Here is a 19,982-nt window from a genome sequence, read left to right on the forward strand (position 1 = left end):
TTCCATTTCTAGCGGCATAAGGACATCTTTGACCTAGTATCAGGCATTCAGATGGAAGCAATAAAGGAGGAGAAACTGGAAAAGGAGAGGAGGAGGGAGTTAAAGGAAAGAATGAGGGCAAAAGAAAGACAAAAAGAGAGAAAACGAGAAAAGGAAGAGGATGAGGTATTGTGCAGCAGAGGGTTAAATATTTTTGAATTTCAAATAAACATCATAGTGCAAATGCTGCCACTGAAATGTTGATGAATCATATTGGACTCACTGCATTTTTCAACCGCTCACTGGAATAGTGAGCGGTTGAAATAGTGAAGTGTTATTGGCACACAGATTTTCATCTTGAAGTGAATGTAGTTTGCTCCTTGCTATGGAAACATAATTACAGGCTAACCTCAGATGCATTTTCAGTAATTATTTTTCTGTAGAAAAATAATATTTTTATTAACACATTGACTGCCAGCCGTTTTTTTTTTGCTGTAGGTAGCTTTTGCCAAGCCGTTTTTTTGAGGATTCTGGCTCATTTTACAAGAGCCGAGGATTCTTTTCTGCTTGGAGTTTGTCAACACAAAGTTCACAAAAGTACTAATAGAATGTGTGCTTTCTCTGTCTAAAAGAGTTAGTTTGTAGAGTTAGTAGTTATGTAGATATTAGCCGTTGAGTACAGCATGGTTTTAGCGTCTGAGACAGCAAGCTGAGATAATCGCAGTTTTGTGAAATTCAATCAAACAGCCAGAACAGTCACTTTAACCATTTATTTTTGGCATCAGTGAGAGATCAGACATCCAAACAATATAGTTCCGAACGCCCTCTCCTTCAACTCCTCCCTCCGTGGGCGTGTCTAGTGGCTTTCAGCCTGCGTTTGTCACAAGTGAGTGCTCTGCTGCTGGGAGTTTGAGCAGCCTCCCTCCCCGGCAGCGAGTTTGAGCAGCCTGCCTCCCTGGCAGCGAGTGTGGATAGGTCTCACTCGTCTCTTGGGTTTGAGAGCCCCGATGAAGCCCCGTGCGACTCTAGGCTTTATGCTGCTCACCCAGTCCATTTCTGGAACCCCCCACCGCAGCAGCGCGAAAGCGTCCCCGCCTACAGTATGAGAATGAGGCTCGTTCGTTTCTGACTGTAAAATCGCCAAGCCATTTCCTTGATTTCTTTTCTTTTGTTCTTTGTAAATAAAGTAGCTGATGTTAGGGCAAGCATCACCCCCTCCTCCTCCCCCCTCCCCCTCTGTCCAGCCACCCAATCTTCCCTAAGCAGTCTTGCCCCTGTCTCCCAAACAGATATTTTAGATATAGTGAGATCCATGAAGTCTTCCACAAGCCCTCTGGATATTCTACCTACCCCAATGTTCAAACAGGTTCTCAGCTCTATTGGCCCTAGTTTGGTCACTATTATTAACAGATCCCTAGTCTCTGGCTCTGTCCCAACCTACTTCAAGGAGGCAGTTGTTCAACCCCTTCTTAAGAAGCCAAACCTCGACCCCTCCCAAAATAATAATTATAGACCCATCTCTAAGCTGCCCTTTATCTCAAAGGTGTTAGAGAGAGTGGTAGCTAACCAGCTCACCACCTATCTGACAGACCACAACATCGCAGACAGATTCCAATCCGGGTTCCGAAAACACCATTCCACCGAAACTGCCCTTCTCAGAGTATCCAATGACATCATGATGGCCTCTGACTCAGGGAAATGCACTGTCCTGGTTCTGTTAGATCTCAGTGCAGCGTTTGACACGGTGGACCACGGAATCTTGCTCGGCAGACTAAAAGAGTGGGTCGGCATCTCGGGCAGTGCCCTAAAATGGTTTGCCTCCTACCTTAAGGAGAGGTGTTTCTCCGTGGCTGTCGGCCCTTACAAATCTGACTCCGTCCCCCTCTCGTGCGGCGTTCCCCAGGGATCTGTGCTTGCGCCGTTCCTCTTCGCTCTTTATTTGCTCCCCCTAGGCTTCCTCATCAGTCAGTTTAAGGGTGTTTCTTATCACTGCTTTGCTGACGATATCCAGCTTTATTTTTCGTTTAAGCCCGATAAAATTGAGGAACTGAGCACCCTATTGGAGTGTCTGTCCGCCATTCAAAACTGGATGAGCAGCAACTTCCTACAATTAAATGCGACAAAAACGGAAGTGCTGATTGTAGCTGCCGAAAACATCTCCAAAAAAATAGCCTCACACTTAGGGTCCCTTAAGGACAACGTGCGCCCTCACCTGAGGAACCTGGGTGTCATATTTGACCAGTCCATGCACCTAGACAAGCACATAAAATCCGTGACCCGCACCTGCTTCTTCCACCTTAGAAATATTGCCAAACTCCGGACCATTGTTTCACATGCCGAACTGGAAATATCCATCCATGCATTCATTTCATCTAGACTAGACTACTGTAACTCCCTTTATTCATATCTCAATAAATCATCCGTGGCCAAACTCCAGCTGATCCAAAATGCTGCTGCCAGACTCCTCACCAGATCAAAAAAGTCATGCCACATCACCCCCATCCTAGCCTCACTGCACTGGCTCCCGGTACAGCACAGGATCAATTTCAAAATTCTTGTACTTGCATTCAGATCCCTCCATGGCCAAGCCCCCGCCTATATCTCTGACCTCATCCACCCCTATGCAGCCAGCCGGTCTCTGAGGTCATCCAACCAAGAGCTCCTGGTCGTGCCCAGGACCAGGCTAAAAACAAAAGGCGACAGAGCCTTCGAAGTGACAGCCCCGAAGCTCTGGAATGCCCTCCCCCCTGATCTGAGAGCCGCTCGCTCTGAGCTCTCGTTTAAAAAACTAGTAAAGACCCACCTGTTTAGACAGGCCTTTTAGTCATTCATAGCCATTGTTTCTACCTGTTCATGCTCTGTGTATGTTCTTATGTTTTTGCCTTTTCTTGTATTATTCCTGCACTTATATTTCTGTGTTGCTATTTTAATGTGTAAAGCACTCTGTGCATTCGTGCTGGGAAGGGTGCTATATAAATAAAATTTTACTTACTTACTTACTCCTTCCTTGGAGGAAGCAGCCGCGGGAGGCGGCTGCTTTTGGTTGACTTTATCTCTGTCGGGAGAGGACCGTCGCCACCTAGCTGGTCGGTAAAATAGATTATACACATTCAATACTTCCAATATCTCCATAGGAGACGCGGGGGGCATTGATCCACGTAGCACCGTCAAAAAATATATATATATATATATATTTTTTGACGACTCAACTCGTCGTTGGCAGTGAACAGCTGGATTGTGTTTGACGACTCAACTCGTTGTTGGCAATTAACGTGTTAATTAGCAGCATCAAAAATGATTTATTTCCTTAGTGGATCCCAAAACAAATCAAACTAAACCAACAAATAGTGACGGCTGTTAGCAAAGTGGACAAACATTCTTTGATTGATATTATGAATGGTTTCATACCTCCTCCAACATTTGATTCATGCTTGTGGTATGAATCCTTTAAGAAAAGAAAAAATAGAGATGCAGAATTGGGCACAATCAACAAAATGTCTACAATATGAGCTCTATTTTTTTTTAATTCTATTTGCATTCATTATGTTTAAAATGTCTGGAATTCAAAAGTATTCTGTCTACTGCTGCTCGTTCTGTTTGTCGTTCTGTGGAAGTTTAGATGGATACATTGAGTCCAGGGCCAGAGGCATCTATTCATTATCCAGTGTAAACACATCAAAAAGAAAAAGTCAAGCTCTGTAGCAGGCTACACTAAACTGAGACCACTGATGCTGTTAAAGCAGGCTGGTAGCAGGGCACTACCAAGGTGGCCTTAGGGATCTCAGGGCATCACGGCCAGAGGGAGGGGCAATGGAGGCCATGGCCTCCATGTAATTCCCACCCTGGCGCCTACCACAAAGACTTGGTCCCTTTCTTTGGACGACCCAGGATCGAATCCGACCTGTGGTCCATGTCATCCCCACGCTCTCCCTACCTTTCCTTTCTGCCTACTGTCCTATCAAATCAAGGCAGAAATGCCCCAAAAATCATCTTTAAAAAAGGAATTGTGATTTGGCCATTAATGTCAGCTATTTATTTATACTGCTGGAAACAGGATCCTAAAGCACTCCCATGTCTGCCTGGCCTTGTGTAATTCAATAAGGGCCAACATGTGTTGCGTAGTTTAGACTCTAGTAGTGTTTTATGACAGATGTGGTGTTTATAGCTGTGGATTCATTAGATTGTTTCAGAAGTATTACCACTTTGTGACCAAATATCTGTGGTCTTACAGTATGTTTAGTAAATTAGTTTCTGGTTTGACTAATTAAGGATTAACATACAGTAGAGTTACAAAATGTCACTGCACCCTGTCAGACCTTTTGTGCTGGTGTGGGACATTAACATTGCCTGTTTTGATTGTACCAGTAATTTAGCTGAATGATTTTTTTTTATGTTGACCGATTTTAACATAATCATTAACCCATTTAATTATATCATCTGTATCATGTTTGTTTCCTCCTTTTTTGTTTTGTCTTCCCCAAGTCTGTTTATGTCCCTCACGCACTGGCGTTCAAGAGATCGTACGCCACAAAGGTAGTATCACATACATTCCCATTGTTAACGCTTGTCACCCCCACCCCTCCTCTGCGCATGTGCCAATTCACCGCCATAACCCCCTTTGTGCGTGCGTCTAGCCTGGGCATTGAATTACTGACTAACTGGCCACTCTGGATGCATGTGACAGCCGGGCCACAGCGCCCCCACACTGCTGGAGGTCCAGGCTGTTAAAACACGACTTTACAGCACTACTCACCTTTCTGGTCACAGTGATCTCTGCAACTCTTGATATCAGGGGCTGTTCCTCTCTGGTATAACCTGCCTATCTATCACCGTGGCACTGTTCTTACTGCAGTTGGATAAACTTGGAGTCCTGTTTGCTTTCTCAATACTATTCTCTCTTTCTCCTGTTTTGCCGCAGCTTTTTGATATCTTTATATGAGTCAATAAGGGTGGCACCTTGCTTATTCACATATTGCATATTATTATGAAAGATTGATACATTTAGAATTATTTTTGGTTATTTTATAAGAGCTGCAGTGATGTGGTGTTTTATGCCACATATGCATTGTTGCCTTGTGTTAGATTCCTAATAGAGCCACATAGAAGTCTCTAGATATAATGTGAAGTCTTGAATCCAGTTCACATTCCAACCTAGAGCAGGTTGTGTTAGTCCATGTTGTCTCCCACTGTATGGAAGATCTACTGTTTTCCCTTTCCCCTCTCCTCTCTGTGTCTGAAGGGCCCGGGCCCCGTGGAGCCACGCACTGACAGGCGGATGACGAGGCTTCTGTGACCTGGTTCTGTTTTTGTTGTCTCACCAGAAAACCTACACAGAGGAAGAGCTGAATGCCAAGCTGACGAGAAGGGTCCAGAAAGCTGCGCGTCGCCAGGCCAAGCAGGAGGAACTCAAGAGGCTGCATAGAGCGCAGGTAACCGACCAATAGGAATTTTCCCATAAACATTTGTCACGGTGCTGCAGTTGATCTATCTAACTTTGGGTTTATTACCATAACTATTTTGGCTATCTTGTATTTGTCTAGGGTAAACTTTCATAGCTCCTTCAACATTCAAGCTGAGCCAGCCACGAGCTTCTTGAATTAATAAATGAGTTAATGTTAGCGTTTAGATGGCACCGGCATACAGTAGGTACGCTGTCCCTGCGGTGGGTGTGTGCCTCAGACCTCCAGGGAGTTGTTGTGCTCAAGGTCCTCTCCAGCATGCAGAAGCCTCGTGGATACAAGGCAGCACAAACGGACTAAACACGCTACAAACAAACAGGAAGTCACTTGGGTTGTGTGTTACAGTTCCTGTTCAAAAGCGGTCACTTTTCTTGGGTTTAGGCATTGAAGTTCCTCTCTCCACACAGCAAGCTTGCCGGTCGCAAATGACTTCCTGCTTTTACCAACGCAGTCTTTATCCCGAGGTTAATATCTCAACGCCATTTCTGCTCAGTGGCGTCTGAGCTCCACGCTGCTTTCTCCTCCTCAATCGGCTCTCGAGCGCACCTGCACAGTGTTCCCTTGATTGGTTGTTAGACCCGCCCACCTAGCCGCCAGCCAATCCACATTTACCCACCTTACATGCAAACACATGGGTGGATTGACAGCTAAATGGTCTATACAGCAATTGCATATATACAGAATGGCAGCACTCACAATCTAGTTTAGAGTTCATTTAATGACGCTTGACGGATTGACAGCTAAACTAAACAATTGCTGCTCACGAATGACGTGAAGGTAACATAACAGCTCATGCCTGACAGTTAAACTAACCAATGAGAGTTCATAAATGCCCTGCCCGGGTGTTACCGTAACACATTTGAATATAGAAGTTACTGACTGTTCAGAACTCGGTCCAACTGATCCACCTTGAAAACTTTGAATTAATAATGTATATGTGCAAGATCGAGACCCTAAAATGATGTCTAACAGGCTCCCGCACAGAATCCTAATTCGCCATTCTCCCACAGTGTTGCTAGAGATTATGTTTAATGAGTGCCTCTCTTGGTGTGTGTGTGTGTGTGTGTGTGTGTGTGTGTGTGTGTGTGTGTGTGTGTGTGTGTGTGTGTGTGTGTGTGTGTGTGTGTCTGTGTGCTTCATAATGATTGTGACTCTAACCTGCAGATTATCCAGAGGCAGTTGGAGCAGGTGGAGGAGAAGCAGAGGCAGCTGGAGGAGAGGGGCGTGGCCGTGGAGAAAGCCCTTCGAGGAGAAGCAGGTAATGAGCCCGTCAGCCCACGTGGTGCCACCTCAGGATCATGACATCGTTTGGAGATTTCCATCCATTCCACACTACTGCTCTGCAGTCTCAGTCTGTGCTCTGGGCCTGGGTTTGATCTCTATGGGATGTTTCTCCCAAAAATGCATTAAGAGCCCTTTTGGGAATATTAATAATAATAATGATAAGGCTAATGATGAGGATGTGGCACAGGATTGTTGAATTCACTGCTTGCATGCACTGTAGTTGTACTCTAGACTATTTCAGAGCTGTATTACTGTCATTATGGAGATGTAAATGAGCGCGGAAAGGGATATTTGTTTCTCCAAAGCAATAAATCCAAACCATGTTTGACAAGGGACTATCACAGACACAACGACACGGCGGAGAATACATTATTTGTTAGATAGCAGTACAGTTCATTATTTGGTTCTTTTTTTTTTTTTACAAGCGTGTGAAGCGTGAATGGTGCAATAATGTAGCAATAACAATTTAATTAACATCATGAGGCTTTGATATGAATACAGTATTGAGTTATTTGTAGTGTTGACATGGTGATGATGCTTGCCCAATGAAACAGAAGCTTTGATAATGCAAATGCATGCGCATAGTTTTTTTAGATGCGTCTTTAGAATTTGGCCTTGCTCCCTCTGACTAAACACTGACAGTTAATTTTCAATTGCCTTTCTAATCAATCATGTTTGAAGATGTTTTAACCTGTTTACTACTCTACTCTTTTAAAGGGTTGTATAAAGGTACTTATACATTACCCAAACAGCACAAAAGAAGATCAGGTATTAGATCTTACTGTAGTTTCCCTTTTCTTTTTAAACACCATTCTTTACACCGTTATGTAGGTGCCATCTGTGGTGACACACTGCACCAGTTCTCCATCCTTGGACATTTTGATCTTTGTTCGTTCATAACATGTCCGTCATCGTCCGTCCGAGCTGCATGCAATCAGGAGAATGTGAGGCCATTTACACCTGGCGCGAACATGCGTTTTCTGTGATCAGATTGCAATCGGATAGTGCTTGACCACATTAAACTGATTACACCTGGTATTAATATGTGTCTCCAGTGTCCTCATTGAGATCCGATTGGGATCTGTTCAGGCAAGCTCCATAGAGTAGAGCGGCAGAAAAACGCCGATGACTGTTGCTGTATGTGGTTTGAGAGGACGCATTGCATTTACACTTCAATGTGTTCAACGTGGTCACAATGTGTCCCTGACCACCTCTGGAGGTGGTTTGGCCAATCAGATTGCAATCTGATCACAGAAAACACATGTTGGTGCCAGGTGTAAATGGCCTCTGTGTGTCCCGACATAGATTTGTGTGTATTCATTCTGGATGTGGTTTTGTCTCAATGTGGAGAGTTTCTGTTATCTAATCCAGACTGGGATCACGTTATCTTATTCTAAATACCTTTACAATGTAAGAAACCGCATTTGAATTAGTTTTGCAGGTGCATAATCCCTTTATGAAAAGCTGAAAATATGTTCAGCAAATATTTGCTATGGCTGAGTGACATGATACAGTATGGATACTTGCTGAGTTCTTCTTACCCATTTCAAACTCAACTGTCTGATATCGGTAGAAGTACGTAACGTAACAGCAATCCAGAGTCATTTCTGCCTTCATCTGTATTACTCAAAGGTCACACTTTATACTCAGTTTCCCTTTGAGTCGGTGTAATGATTATTAACGCACTACATCATTGTAATGATTATTAACGCACTACATCATTGTAATGATTATTAACGCACTACATCATTGTAAGTGACCATTGCTACATATGCTTTCGGATATTACAAAATGGAACGGGGAAGTTATTTTCCACTTCTGTGATCAAACATCCCCCGCCTATCTTCATTACAACTTTGTACGATTAAATGGGTTTCATACAATAAAAAAGACAATTTGTTCTGATAGAAAGAGCGGCTGTGTGTAAAACGCCACTCGTTCAAATTTAAGCATACAGAGCCAAGAAACGGCAATACAGCAAATCTATGTAGCAGTCTCCTCATTTTGCAAATAGTTCTTCAAAAATTTATTGTTTACTGCATTATGCACCGTGGTGAGTACTGGACTCTCTTTGTTCTGTGTGTTGCCGCAGTGTGTGTGTATGTATGTATGTATGTATGTATGTATGTGTGTGTTTTGCGTCTGTGTGTTGGCAAGAACATGCATGACTTTGCTGCTGTTGTTGGAGAATTTTGTGTGCGTGCCCAGTTTGGGGCTGTTTGAAATAACTCCTATCTCTAATATATCCCTGTCGTTGTAGACTATTGGGGAGATTCTAATTACAGTGAAATCCTGGACTTGCATCTGGGCGGTATGTATTTCAAATCTGTCGCTTTCAACTGACTAACCTAATGGCTAACCCAATCTATCCTTCTCACCTTGACTACTTGAACTTTGTACCCCTTGGCTCTACCCTGGCTGGCTGGCTGGCTGGCTGGCTGGCTGGCTGATTGGCTGGCTGGCTTTAGCCTTGCTGCAATACTTTCTGCTCCTTTGCACCACCCCCCCACCTGACCCCACCCGCTCTGATCGCACCAGTTCAAACACCACTTGCGTCACACACACATCACACACTCATGTTGTCCTCTTCAGACGAGCCTTTGATCTCTTTAAGTGATGTGCTCTTACATTTCTGATTTGTTGATCCTGATCCGGTCTTACATGGATGTTAGGAAAGCCACATTTGGACAATTTGGACTTCAACATCAAGCTCAATTATCATCCAATTGTAATTAGATTTTGCTGTATGAACAAAATTAACAGATGAGTTTGACGTTTGAACTTTGACAATTATTGGAAATTTACATACTATACTGTACGTAGATAGAAGGGGCACATGTTTGAGCATGCACACACGCATACATACACACACACACCCCCCCTTGGAAAGTATTGTATTATAATTTCCCCTTGACTGACCCCCTACTAAACCGCTGGACTTGCTCCTGATAACTAGCTTCCCCCTCACAGCTGTGCTGCTGTAGTTTCGTCCTGTAGTCCACGGCTCCCCTGACTCTCTCATACCTGCTCAGTTGCATAACCCAGTGTGTGTGTGTATTGTTTGCTGCAGAGAAGCGGCGTTGCGACCCTTGACCCCTAGACGTCCTGTCTAAACTGTGATTGGCTAACAGTAACACAGTGCCCCTCCTCCACCCCGCCTCCCATAGTGGATGAGACGTCTTGTGGTGTCTGGTGTTTTCTCTGTGGTAGACTGTAGCCTTGATTGAATATGACTGAAATGCATCCTTTCCTCCTGAACCTAGCTTTGTATTAGACAACTAGTTCTGTTTATTGCAATCAAACGTTCTGGTTCAGTGACAGCGAGGCGAGGAAAAGGTGCATCTCCAAGTATTCGAGCAGGGCCTGTGCTTCTCTGTGGTTCTGTCCCGCTGGTTGTTGCTGCTGTCACTCATCTGACAGATTGTGTGGAGTTTTGTCAGGGAGAGGGCCATACTAATCCAAAAGAACATAAATATGGTGTTGTGTGAATTCTTCTAACCTCTCCCGAAAGCTGTTTAGCTAACTGGTTGATCAGGCATGATGATCCAGTTGTAATCAACTCAACTCTAACCTGTTTGAGTTAAATCTCTAAGTCTGATATGGCTTCTTCTTCCATTGCATGTGGTAAGTATGTGAACCCTGGAAGCAATGGTTTGGCATCTTTGCTTTTGAATGTCATACAGTAACTGGATGCGGTGTGTCTCGAGACTTTGGAATGCAAAACGACTTGCAGGTGGATTTTTGACAGTCACTTTGTGTTACCGTGTTTGGCGGCGTGATAAGGAATGGTTGCATTTTGACTGAATACCCTTCACCAGAGGCTAGAATGAGATGTACTAAGCTTTATCAGCGTGGCAGTGTTCAGGCCTGCAGGGGGCGCCAAAAGCTAAAGCCAGGGAGTCTCTTTTATAGGTGGTCAGGAGCTGCTGCTGCTCTAGCAACGATACATTATCTCTCTTTATTACTTTAATAATCCTCAATAATTAACAGCATTTTTATAATGTGCTGTAGCTCAGTGCTACAGATGCATTTCATAGTCATGTTTTTATGATTCGCTGAAAACATAGGCCTTAAAATCTTAATGGCGCTCGGGTGTTAGGGCGTGCTAGCCAAGTTTGTTTCAAAGCAGATATTCCACATTGCAATTTTCCCAACATCCTTTCATTTTTTCCCTCTCTGTGATAGTCCCTTGTAGTAATTATCTGACATTTCACACTCAGTGACAGCAGTGTCACTTTCCTCTGTCATGTGATGATATGTGTTCCTATCAGAATCTGTTTCCCCCAATTATCTCCTTTCAGGTTCCCCCTTCTATTTTTAGTTATTTCTACATCACTTTCTCTCTACTTATTTTAATTTTGAGGAGATGCTAGCCAACTACTGTACCTCAATATCCATGAGCTCATTTTCTCTGAGAAAATTCATTTGGAGGTTCAAAGCATTGGTCCATACTCGAGGAAAGAAAAAAAACAAATCTAATTTGCACTTCAAAAGTAGGCACTCATCAAATTTGAGCGGGGCACTCTACAGGGAGCGCGTGCAGCGTTCACCTGAAGGAGCCGAAGCATCTTTAAAGATGAAGTCATTATCTTCTATGGTTCTCCTCTACTGATCAATAATGGCTGTTAATGGGATGAATCCATTTGGTGGAGTGTTGTAAACAGCAGAGCGTGTCAGAGCCTCTCCAGACACACAGCTGATGGTGGACGTTGTCACGTTCCTTCCTGTTTGAAGAGTACAGATACGACAGCTGCAGACGAAAGATCAAACGAGGATTATTTTCCCTCTTCCTCCTTTTAAGATTTTTTTCTTACCTATTTTTACTCTCCCTCCCTCCCTCCCTCCCTCCCCTCCCACACCACACACAGCTGATCTCTCCCATCTCCTCTCTCCAGGTGATTTGTCTCCTCCCTATCATAGTGCTCTGGCCCTTTTTTGATTTTCTCCTCGATGTTCTCTCTTCCTCTATCTCCCCCGATCCTCCGCCCTCTCTGTGTCCTCTATACTTCTCTCTCTCTCTCTCTCTCTCTCTCTCTCTCTCTCTCTCGCACACACACACACACACACACATCTCTACTCTCCCCCTTCCGTTATTTCTGCACTTCTTTCTTTATCTCCATCTCTTCTTGGCCACCATCACACCCCACCCACCCACTTTGCTCCCTCACACTGTCTTCCCTTTATCTTGTGGAAGTTGAGCCCTTTGTGGGGGGGATTCCTCCTCGCCGAAGACCTCTCTCCTTGTGCCCCTGCTGTTCCCCCGAAGGTAACGTAACCTCGTCGCCTCCGCTGACGGTTGTGGCGGGTTACCATGGCAACCGTAAGGACCCGCGGAACCCTCCCCTCCCCGTCCCGCCCGTCCTTTACCCGCCAGTCACGTCCCAACCTGTCCTCCTCTTACTGTCCTCGTCCCTTTGTGTGTGATCAGGCTCAGTAGATTTCCCCCAGGATGTTCCCCAAACTCAGTGAAGTGGTCAGGTCTTCGTCCCGAGGAACAGACTTTAGTATATATTAATTAAAAATTTAGAAATAGAAAACGTGCAAATAGCATCGCTGGATATACTGTAAGACTAAGTTAACCTTATCAACATTTGGTTCACAGAATGCACACTGTGCCAGAATATAAGATATTTAGGAGATGATGGTCTGATGTTTTTAAGCTTCCGCAACAGCACACAGAGACTTGATCATTCTGGCGGCATTGTTTGAGTCAAAAGTTTTAATATTTCAGTTGGCTTTTTTTTTTTAGCTGCCTTCTACACACTTGTAAGGATAAACGTGTTTTGAGACGCATCACAAAATCTTTCAACCCAAATCACAGAATACATTTAGCTGTGATGTACCCGAGTAACCTCATGTAACCTCCCACGAGCTTAGCAACACTGAAAAAGCAGCAAGAAGATATTGGATGTTTCTTTCATTGTTAGTGGGTAGCTGGCGCTGCAGTCAGTTAAAGGGGAAACTACTCTGCTGTAGTGTGTGTGTGTGTGTGTGTGCGCGCGCGTTCAATCAACAGCATGTTATCTGTTTGCTGTTCAACTAATGGAAATTAATCCCTATTTCCTCTAATATTGACCCAGGCTTTTATTTACCTGAACTGCACAGGCCTTCATTGGAATCAGGCTTATATTAGAGACACCTTTATTTGTAATTCCCTCTGTTTGATAAGTATATTTGCTCATATTTAACTACGAAGCCTCCTCGTTTTCTGACCTGCTTCTGTTGGAGTTCGTTAGAGAGCAGTTTTTTTTATACTGCAATGCATTACGATTAATTACGGTAATCGATGACGCCATGCTCCAGTCCAGAGCCTTCCACTGGCTGAGCCATCTTGGTTCATACTGACATCTTGTGGCACTTCTATGTTACTACAAACTACGGTTACAGTTATGTTTTCTCCTTTGTTTTTTCGCCCCGGCCTGTATTTGCCCACCTTTATTTGTTCATGTCAGCCACGCCCCCACCATTATCAAAGACTCCACTTTTAATTGACTACCGTCAACTATCGGAGGAAATATGATAGTTATAAAACTATACACAACTCTAGTTTTTCATTATTTTTATTTGTTTTAGCTATTCTGCCCCAAAGCTTAGGATCACCGTTATAGGTGTGTGTGAAGTAATCATAACAGAAATGAGCGATGAACACCTGAGAAATTGCTAGCTCCCGGGCAAGGTGCAGTTCAAAGATTGAGAAATGTGCATGGTGTGAAGATTTTTTATTATAAATATTCTAGTCCCAGACAAAACAAGGATGAAAAATCAATGGATCGTCTGGTCTATTCTTCCCATATCTAACACCTGTCAGTGTAAATTCGGCCTGAGCTTCTAATCTATGTATCTGCTGTTGTTCTACCTGTGGCTCATCTCTCCTTGGAGCCTTGGGCTGAGGGGTGCTGGCGGTGGAACAGAGAGGGAAAAAAGAAAACATGTTGGAAACCCTGCTTTTTTTATATAATTATTCCTCTGTCACACTTTGCATTTTGTGTTCTTCCCCTGTGCGAGGAACTCTCTCCCCAGCTTTGCCTCTCTCTCTCTCTCTCTCTCTTTTCCCTTGTCTGTTAATTAGCAAGAGCCGGCCCCCGAGACAACAGCCATGCCATTTATATGTGTACGATGTTTTTCCTTTTCCTTTTGCAAGAGCCTCCTCTTCCCCAGCTAAGTATGTCACGCTGCATCGAGGCTCGCCTTCCGCTGTTTCATTGAAAGCGCTTGGCTCCTCCTCCTCCTCCTCCTCCTCCACCTGCTGCAGTCACATCATGAGAGAGGGAATGCGATGCGGGCACAGCAGCAGCAGACATTTCTGAGCATGCCGTGTGGTCTGCTCTCTTCCTGGAGCACAGGAGGAAAAGTCTGCGGCTGACTGATTGCGCTGATTGCAATACCTGCTGCAGTACTGCAATGCATGACGGCAGCAGTAACTGAACATGCTTCTCCCTGAGGCAGACTCAATAGAGGAGTGTGGACTTTCGCTATTGGTCTCAATGATAAACTATCCCGTGTACATTTGACCTTGTAATTGTCTATGTAAAGAGGGGAGAATAATTCATGGGTTTCCCCCACCGCCTCCCCTCCAACCGCTCAGCAGCATAAATACGATCTGACAGATTTTATTTCTGCTGTGGGTCAATAATGTGGGCAGTGGGAGGATGGAGAATTTCCATAGGTCCTTGAGTATAGTTCTGTGTTATATATCTTGGCTGCTGATTGGCCCTTTTTGACTTGCCAGCCACCCACTCTGAAAGGGAAAGAAGAAAGATAGGGTCAGGCGACTGCTTCCAAACAGCAGCTGTATCTGACACCAAGACCAAACTGGGTAACACAAACTCTCAAACCTGCAACAACAGGTTTTGGCTGCATGAGAGTATGTGTGTGCGTGCATGCGTGTGCGTGTGTGTGTGTGTGTGTGTGTATGTGTGTGTGTGTGTGCGTGCGTGCGTGTGTGCGCACACGGACCAAAGTTGATACCTGTACCTCCACGCCATCCTCTGTGCGTCAGCAGCAGGATGGCCCGAATGAGCGCGTTGAGTCCATCCCTCCACCTCTCCATGCCTCAGCAAGGACATCCTCATCCTCAGCGAGGACATCCTCATCCTCAGCGAGGACATGCCTCAGCGAGGACATCCTCATCCTCAGCGAGGACATCCGGCTTGGCTTTCATTTGCACATTGCCTGCGTCGGCCCGCGTATGAGTCACATTCAGTGTCGCCCTCTAGTGGCCGACCCCTCACTCACTCCCACTCTGTCCTCCCTCCTTCCCTGCAGGCATGGGCAAGAAAGACGATCCCAAGCTAATGCAAGAGTGGTTCAAGCTGGTGCAGGAGAAAAACGCCCTGGTGCGCTACGAGTCGGAGCTCATGATATTGTAAGTACATTACTGAGATCTTGAGATCGACGAGTCAGAGTTCATGATATTGTAAGTACATTAATGAGATCTTGAGATGGACGAGTCAGAGTTCATGATATTGTAAGTACTTTACTGAGATCTTGAGATCGATGCCTTCTGGTTGTTTTGCCAGATGTAGGCTAAACACAGTTATACAAAAAGTGGTTTCAATCAAGCGATCTGATTGGTCAAAGATTAGTTCCAACTGTGCTGATAATCTCTATAAAGCACAGCTCGCTGTCTTTTATTGGTTGCAATGTCAACTCTTGTACGGATAATGTAATAAGTTCAAGGTCATTTATTTAGACAGTCTTTTATCACAAGCATATCTCTCTGACTGAGAACTTTGGAGGTCCCTTGTCGACGGCCTCCTACACCCTCCTATACCCCTGGAGGGCTGTCAGGCATAAGTGAAGTAAGTAATATCTCTAAGGACTTTACAGAGCAGGAGCCTCATTAGATCTAACTGAATGATTTAATACAAACACAAGGAAGCAGAACAAAGCAAAAGCACATTTTAATAACTTGTCAAACTGACAAACATATTCATCTAAAAGTGTAAAAAATGGAATAAAACCTGTTAATGCAATACATTTCCAGATAATGTAACATGACATTATTACATTATCAGGTCATTATTACTTAATAAGGGGTGAAACATTTTTTAATTTATGTAATAATGAGTAATAATGTGATATCTTATATAAGAATATTACATTACTGTAATATGTCTGTTCAAAATATAACGATGTAACAACACAGTATATCGATTAATAATGGAATATCTTGTAAGAATAAGAACAATATTACATTATTAGTCAGCATTATTATTATGTCATCAGTTAATAATATGTTTCACACTGACGACTCCGCAACAGACTTTGAAGGACGCATTTATTGTCCTGTGCTGCAATCAAGGATGCCCGGATGTGAGTGGACGCTGGCTTTTTGTTCGCCGCTTCTCCATCCTAGCCTTGGTTTAAGTCTGACAAGTTTCCTTTCTGTGCTTCAGCAAAGCTCTCTTGACTGATTTTAACTTTTGTCTCGTTTAACGTAACATCTCTCGCATTTCTGTATGGATTCTACCGAATCATTACTTTGATGGATGTGTTTACCTACTGTACCTTTTGGCACTTTCCTGCAAACTGGGCTTTTGCTTCCGAGCTGCTCCAGCTCCCCCGCTGCTGACTACTGGAGCCTCCTGTCTGACTACTGGAGCCTCCTGTCTGACTACTGGAGCCTCCTGTCTGACTACTGGAGCCTTCTGTCTGACTACTGGAGCCTCCTGTCTGACTACTGGAGCCTCCTGTCTGACTACTGGAGCCTTCTGTCTGACTACTGGAGCCTCCTGTCTGACTACTGGAGCCTCCTGTCTGAAATTGCCCAGCGATAAAAATAAATAATATAAAAGGGAAAAATGTGACTGGTATCACACAGTACTATATCTTGGATTAGTAATAGTCAGCAGTATGATTACAGCATTCTGGTGAAACATTCAGTTGACAAATACATTTGTACATTAGGTTTCTCAATCTCACCTGAAAAGTGTTAGCTCCTCCTGCCTTGCAGAACAGGTCACTTGCGCTACTCCACCTGGGTTTTTAGATTTTCTCTGTTTTGATCTTTACTCTTTGTATCCCCCAGAAAACTCAATAAAGACAAAACCCACCTTGTCAGTCTTGCTTTTGACTTCTAATCTTCGCTCTAATCTTCTCTTCTAAATATCGCTCGCTTTGCGCACTCATTTCTAGCTTCGCCCGCGCACATGCACAGTTAAGCAATTGTGCGCCGTGGAACCCCCGGCCGCCTTATTATAGTACTGAGATCTCTATTAAAATTGTTTTATCCTGTGTTTTTGAAGCGTCTGAGCACTGAGAAAAGCGCTATATAAATGTAATGTATTATTATTCACCCCTTATTGAGTAATATCTTATTACATTAGCTGGCAATTTATTGCGTTGCATTTATTGCATCACAACTAGCATCACAACATCTGAGTAATGATGTAATATTTGTATTCTTTATATCTTTATATTACATTATTACTCAATATTGTTATTACATCATCAGTTAAAAATATATTAACTCTTGTAGGTAATAATCACTTGGGTGATGTAATAATGTTATTGCATTATCTGACAATTATGACATTATCAGTTGCCACAACACTGCTTGAAATCTTTTCAGAAATGCTGAAAGCTGTAGTTCACCAGAGAAACTGACCTAACTGTCTGCTCTGTGTCCTTTGTGTCCCTCAGTGCCAGAGAGCTGGAGCTGGAGGATCGTCAGAGCAGACTACAGCAGGATCTCAGGGAGCGAATGGCTGTGGAAGGTGAGTACTGAAATCGTAAACTGCTCTCTTGTCTCTGTATCATATCAACTCCTCTCTCTCTCTCTCTCTGTCCATTTTCTCACATGCACGCATGCTCCTTCCCCCGTCTTTGTCTTTCTTTTCTTCCCCTCTTAACCCCTCACTCTTCCCCTTTCCTTTTCTTTTCAGACCACCTAAAGACAGAGAAGGAGCTGGCTCAGGAGAAGCAGATCCTGAACGAGATGTTGGAGGTGGTGGAGCAGCGCGACTCCCTGGTGGCCCTGCTGGAGGAGCAGAGGCTCCGGGAGAAGGAGGAGGACAAGGACCTGGAGGCCGTCATGCTTTCCAAGGGTTTCAACCTCAACTGGGCCTGAGGGGGTTCAGCGGAATGTGGTCACCCAGGGTCCGTGATCAGAGCGGTCTATGTTCTGCTCTGTGATTAAGAGGGACACGGGCACTTTCTGTCCTACTGGCACACCTGCAGCAGTGAATGTGTAGAGTTCCCCCCCCCCCAAACACACTATGGCTGTCACTGACATTGCAGTTGAAGCGGTCTGTAACGTTTACATGTCCCAGTCATCAGCTCGCCTCACTGTCCTCTCCTCACTGTCCTCGCCTCACTGTCCTCGCCTCACTGTCTCTCAGTACAGATGCAACTTGATCGTCGCAAAGGCTTGAAACGGATCGTCTCATACCGGGGGGGGGGGGGGGGGGGGGCTCGGGAGAATGTTTTGTAAGACTGAGTTATTTTGATCCTCGATCATTTAAAGGGAAGAATGCGGTTAGGTCCTGCTGATGTAAAGGAATTGTAAAGATTTGTGTTTTGTGTATAGCTGTGTATAGTGTCAGGTTTTCAGTGGTTGAGGGTGTTTTTTGTTCGTTTGTTTTTCTCGGAGAGGACTCTTACAGAGGTGTGTATAAATACCGGAGGGACAAGGCAGTTTCACTCTCCAGGTCTCCTATTCAGAGGTGACTTCTAACTTTGGGAGGGACTTTGTCTGCTGAACCTGCCTCTCTGTCCAATCACAAACTGGCTTCCGTTATCCTAAGGAGTCACAAGGAGGCCATGGAAAACTCATTCTACCCCCCCCCCCCCCACACACACACACACACACACACACACACACACAGAGTGTTTTGTGAGTCAACAGTAAGAAGAATCCGCTGAATCCACGTTTTGTATTTATTAGCTTTGTTTGATTTTAACACATGAACGGAATTTTGATTTTCGGTTCATATCCTCTGCATTCACAGGAGAGTGCCCAGAATCTCATTAACTTGCACTTATGTCTACTCCTATTGAATACTCCATCACCTATAAGGCATTGCATGTCAGGAATGAAGACTGCAGGCTCATAAAGATGAGGAAAAAATAATAAGAATAAAAGTGCATCTACATTGTGTTACATTGCGTTTTGACTCTGGAAAAACGCATCTAACACACATCTAATATATATGGACACTTCAGCATCTCACTTGTCTGACTGAACGAGTGTATAATGATGGGGCCTCTTTTAGATGCCATCCACTGTATATCATGCCGACTTATGTTTACAATCACTTGTCCATATTCTATATTGGATGTGTAAAGTTTCAATATACCTAATATAATTAATGGTGGCAAGAAAAACCATCTGTTGAAGTGATTAATCTGCGAAGGAATTGTCTTTTCCAGTTCAGATACATTTCCTACTGTGTAACGTTGTGATGCCATCATGTACAAATGAAGCTGATTTCTCTCGGTTGTCGATGGGAGAAGTGGCTGTAGTAGCACACATCGCTCATTTAGTGCCACAGGACTGGTGGATATGCTGCAATATTAAAGGAATAAACCACAAGAGCTTACACACTACACAAGAACTTACAACTGTTTGGCAGTGTTAATACTTTGCCCTTGAACAAGATGCCTTTTTCATTTCATTGTCAATACTTTACAGTTTTCAGATTTTATGTTTATTTTTTTCTTTGAGTTATACTTGTTTTTGAGGTATTGACTTTTGTGTTTCCCACTGGAACTCAGCATTTTTCTTTCTTTTTATTTTACTTTATCAAATACTTTTATATGACAGGTCTTCAAACAAACAGCAGATTTAAAATGTAGAGCTGAGGAGATGCAAAACACTATGAACAAATTGCATTTGATCTGTAACAACAGGATCGTGCCGTTAATCTGTTGGGCATTTGAATCTAATAATAGCCTTTTTGACAAACAGTAAAAATCCAGGTGGTCTCTGTTTTACAGCACAGAAACATAGAGCAAGAGGCTTTATTTATGACTTGGTATGAGCTGTGAATAAAAGACTATTTCAATGCTTTGTTTTAGATGGTGTGTGTGATAAGTTTGACATGATTGTATTGATATTTATTAACATGTGTGCAAAGCTGTATTATATGTAAAGAAAAATGAACCCTAATTTTTAACGTGTCCTGTTGACACATGACCTGTAATGTAAATGCTTCATGTAGCTAAAATGCAGAGGGGTGTTGGATGTATGCTGAAATGGCAATAAAACAATGCAGTTCTTTTATCTCCCACCTTTCTTTGTCCATACAATGTTTTGGG

General features: G+C 43.7%; 1 protein-coding gene across 1 annotated transcript in view; it reads left to right on the plus strand.

Annotated features, from left to right (window-relative positions):
- The window catches only part of mical3a (microtubule associated monooxygenase, calponin and LIM domain containing 3a), a gene marked incomplete at its 5' end in the record, with an annotated part of 59,374 nt that extends 39,479 nt beyond the window's left edge, over positions 1–19,895 (plus strand). The window contains 10 exons of the mRNA XM_083655065.1: positions 13–165; positions 4,462–4,512; positions 5,301–5,408; positions 6,603–6,696; positions 7,440–7,490; positions 8,983–9,033; positions 11,917–11,988; positions 14,988–15,087; positions 17,367–17,440; positions 17,609–19,895. Of these exons, the coding sequence (XP_083511191.1) occupies positions 13–165; positions 4,462–4,512; positions 5,301–5,408; positions 6,603–6,696; positions 7,440–7,490; positions 8,983–9,033; positions 11,917–11,988; positions 14,988–15,087; positions 17,367–17,440; positions 17,609–17,793 (939 nt within the window). The 3' untranslated portion in view covers positions 17,794–19,895. The remainder of the gene's footprint in view (positions 1–12; positions 166–4,461; positions 4,513–5,300; positions 5,409–6,602; positions 6,697–7,439; positions 7,491–8,982; positions 9,034–11,916; positions 11,989–14,987; positions 15,088–17,366; positions 17,441–17,608) is intronic.
- Positions 19,896–19,982: the final 87 nt, after the last annotated feature.

Source organism: Poromitra crassiceps, assembly GCF_964638095.1.
Source record: "Poromitra crassiceps genome assembly, chromosome: 18".
In the NCBI taxonomy this organism is placed as follows: domain Eukaryota; kingdom Metazoa; phylum Chordata; class Actinopteri; order Beryciformes; family Melamphaidae; genus Poromitra; species Poromitra crassiceps.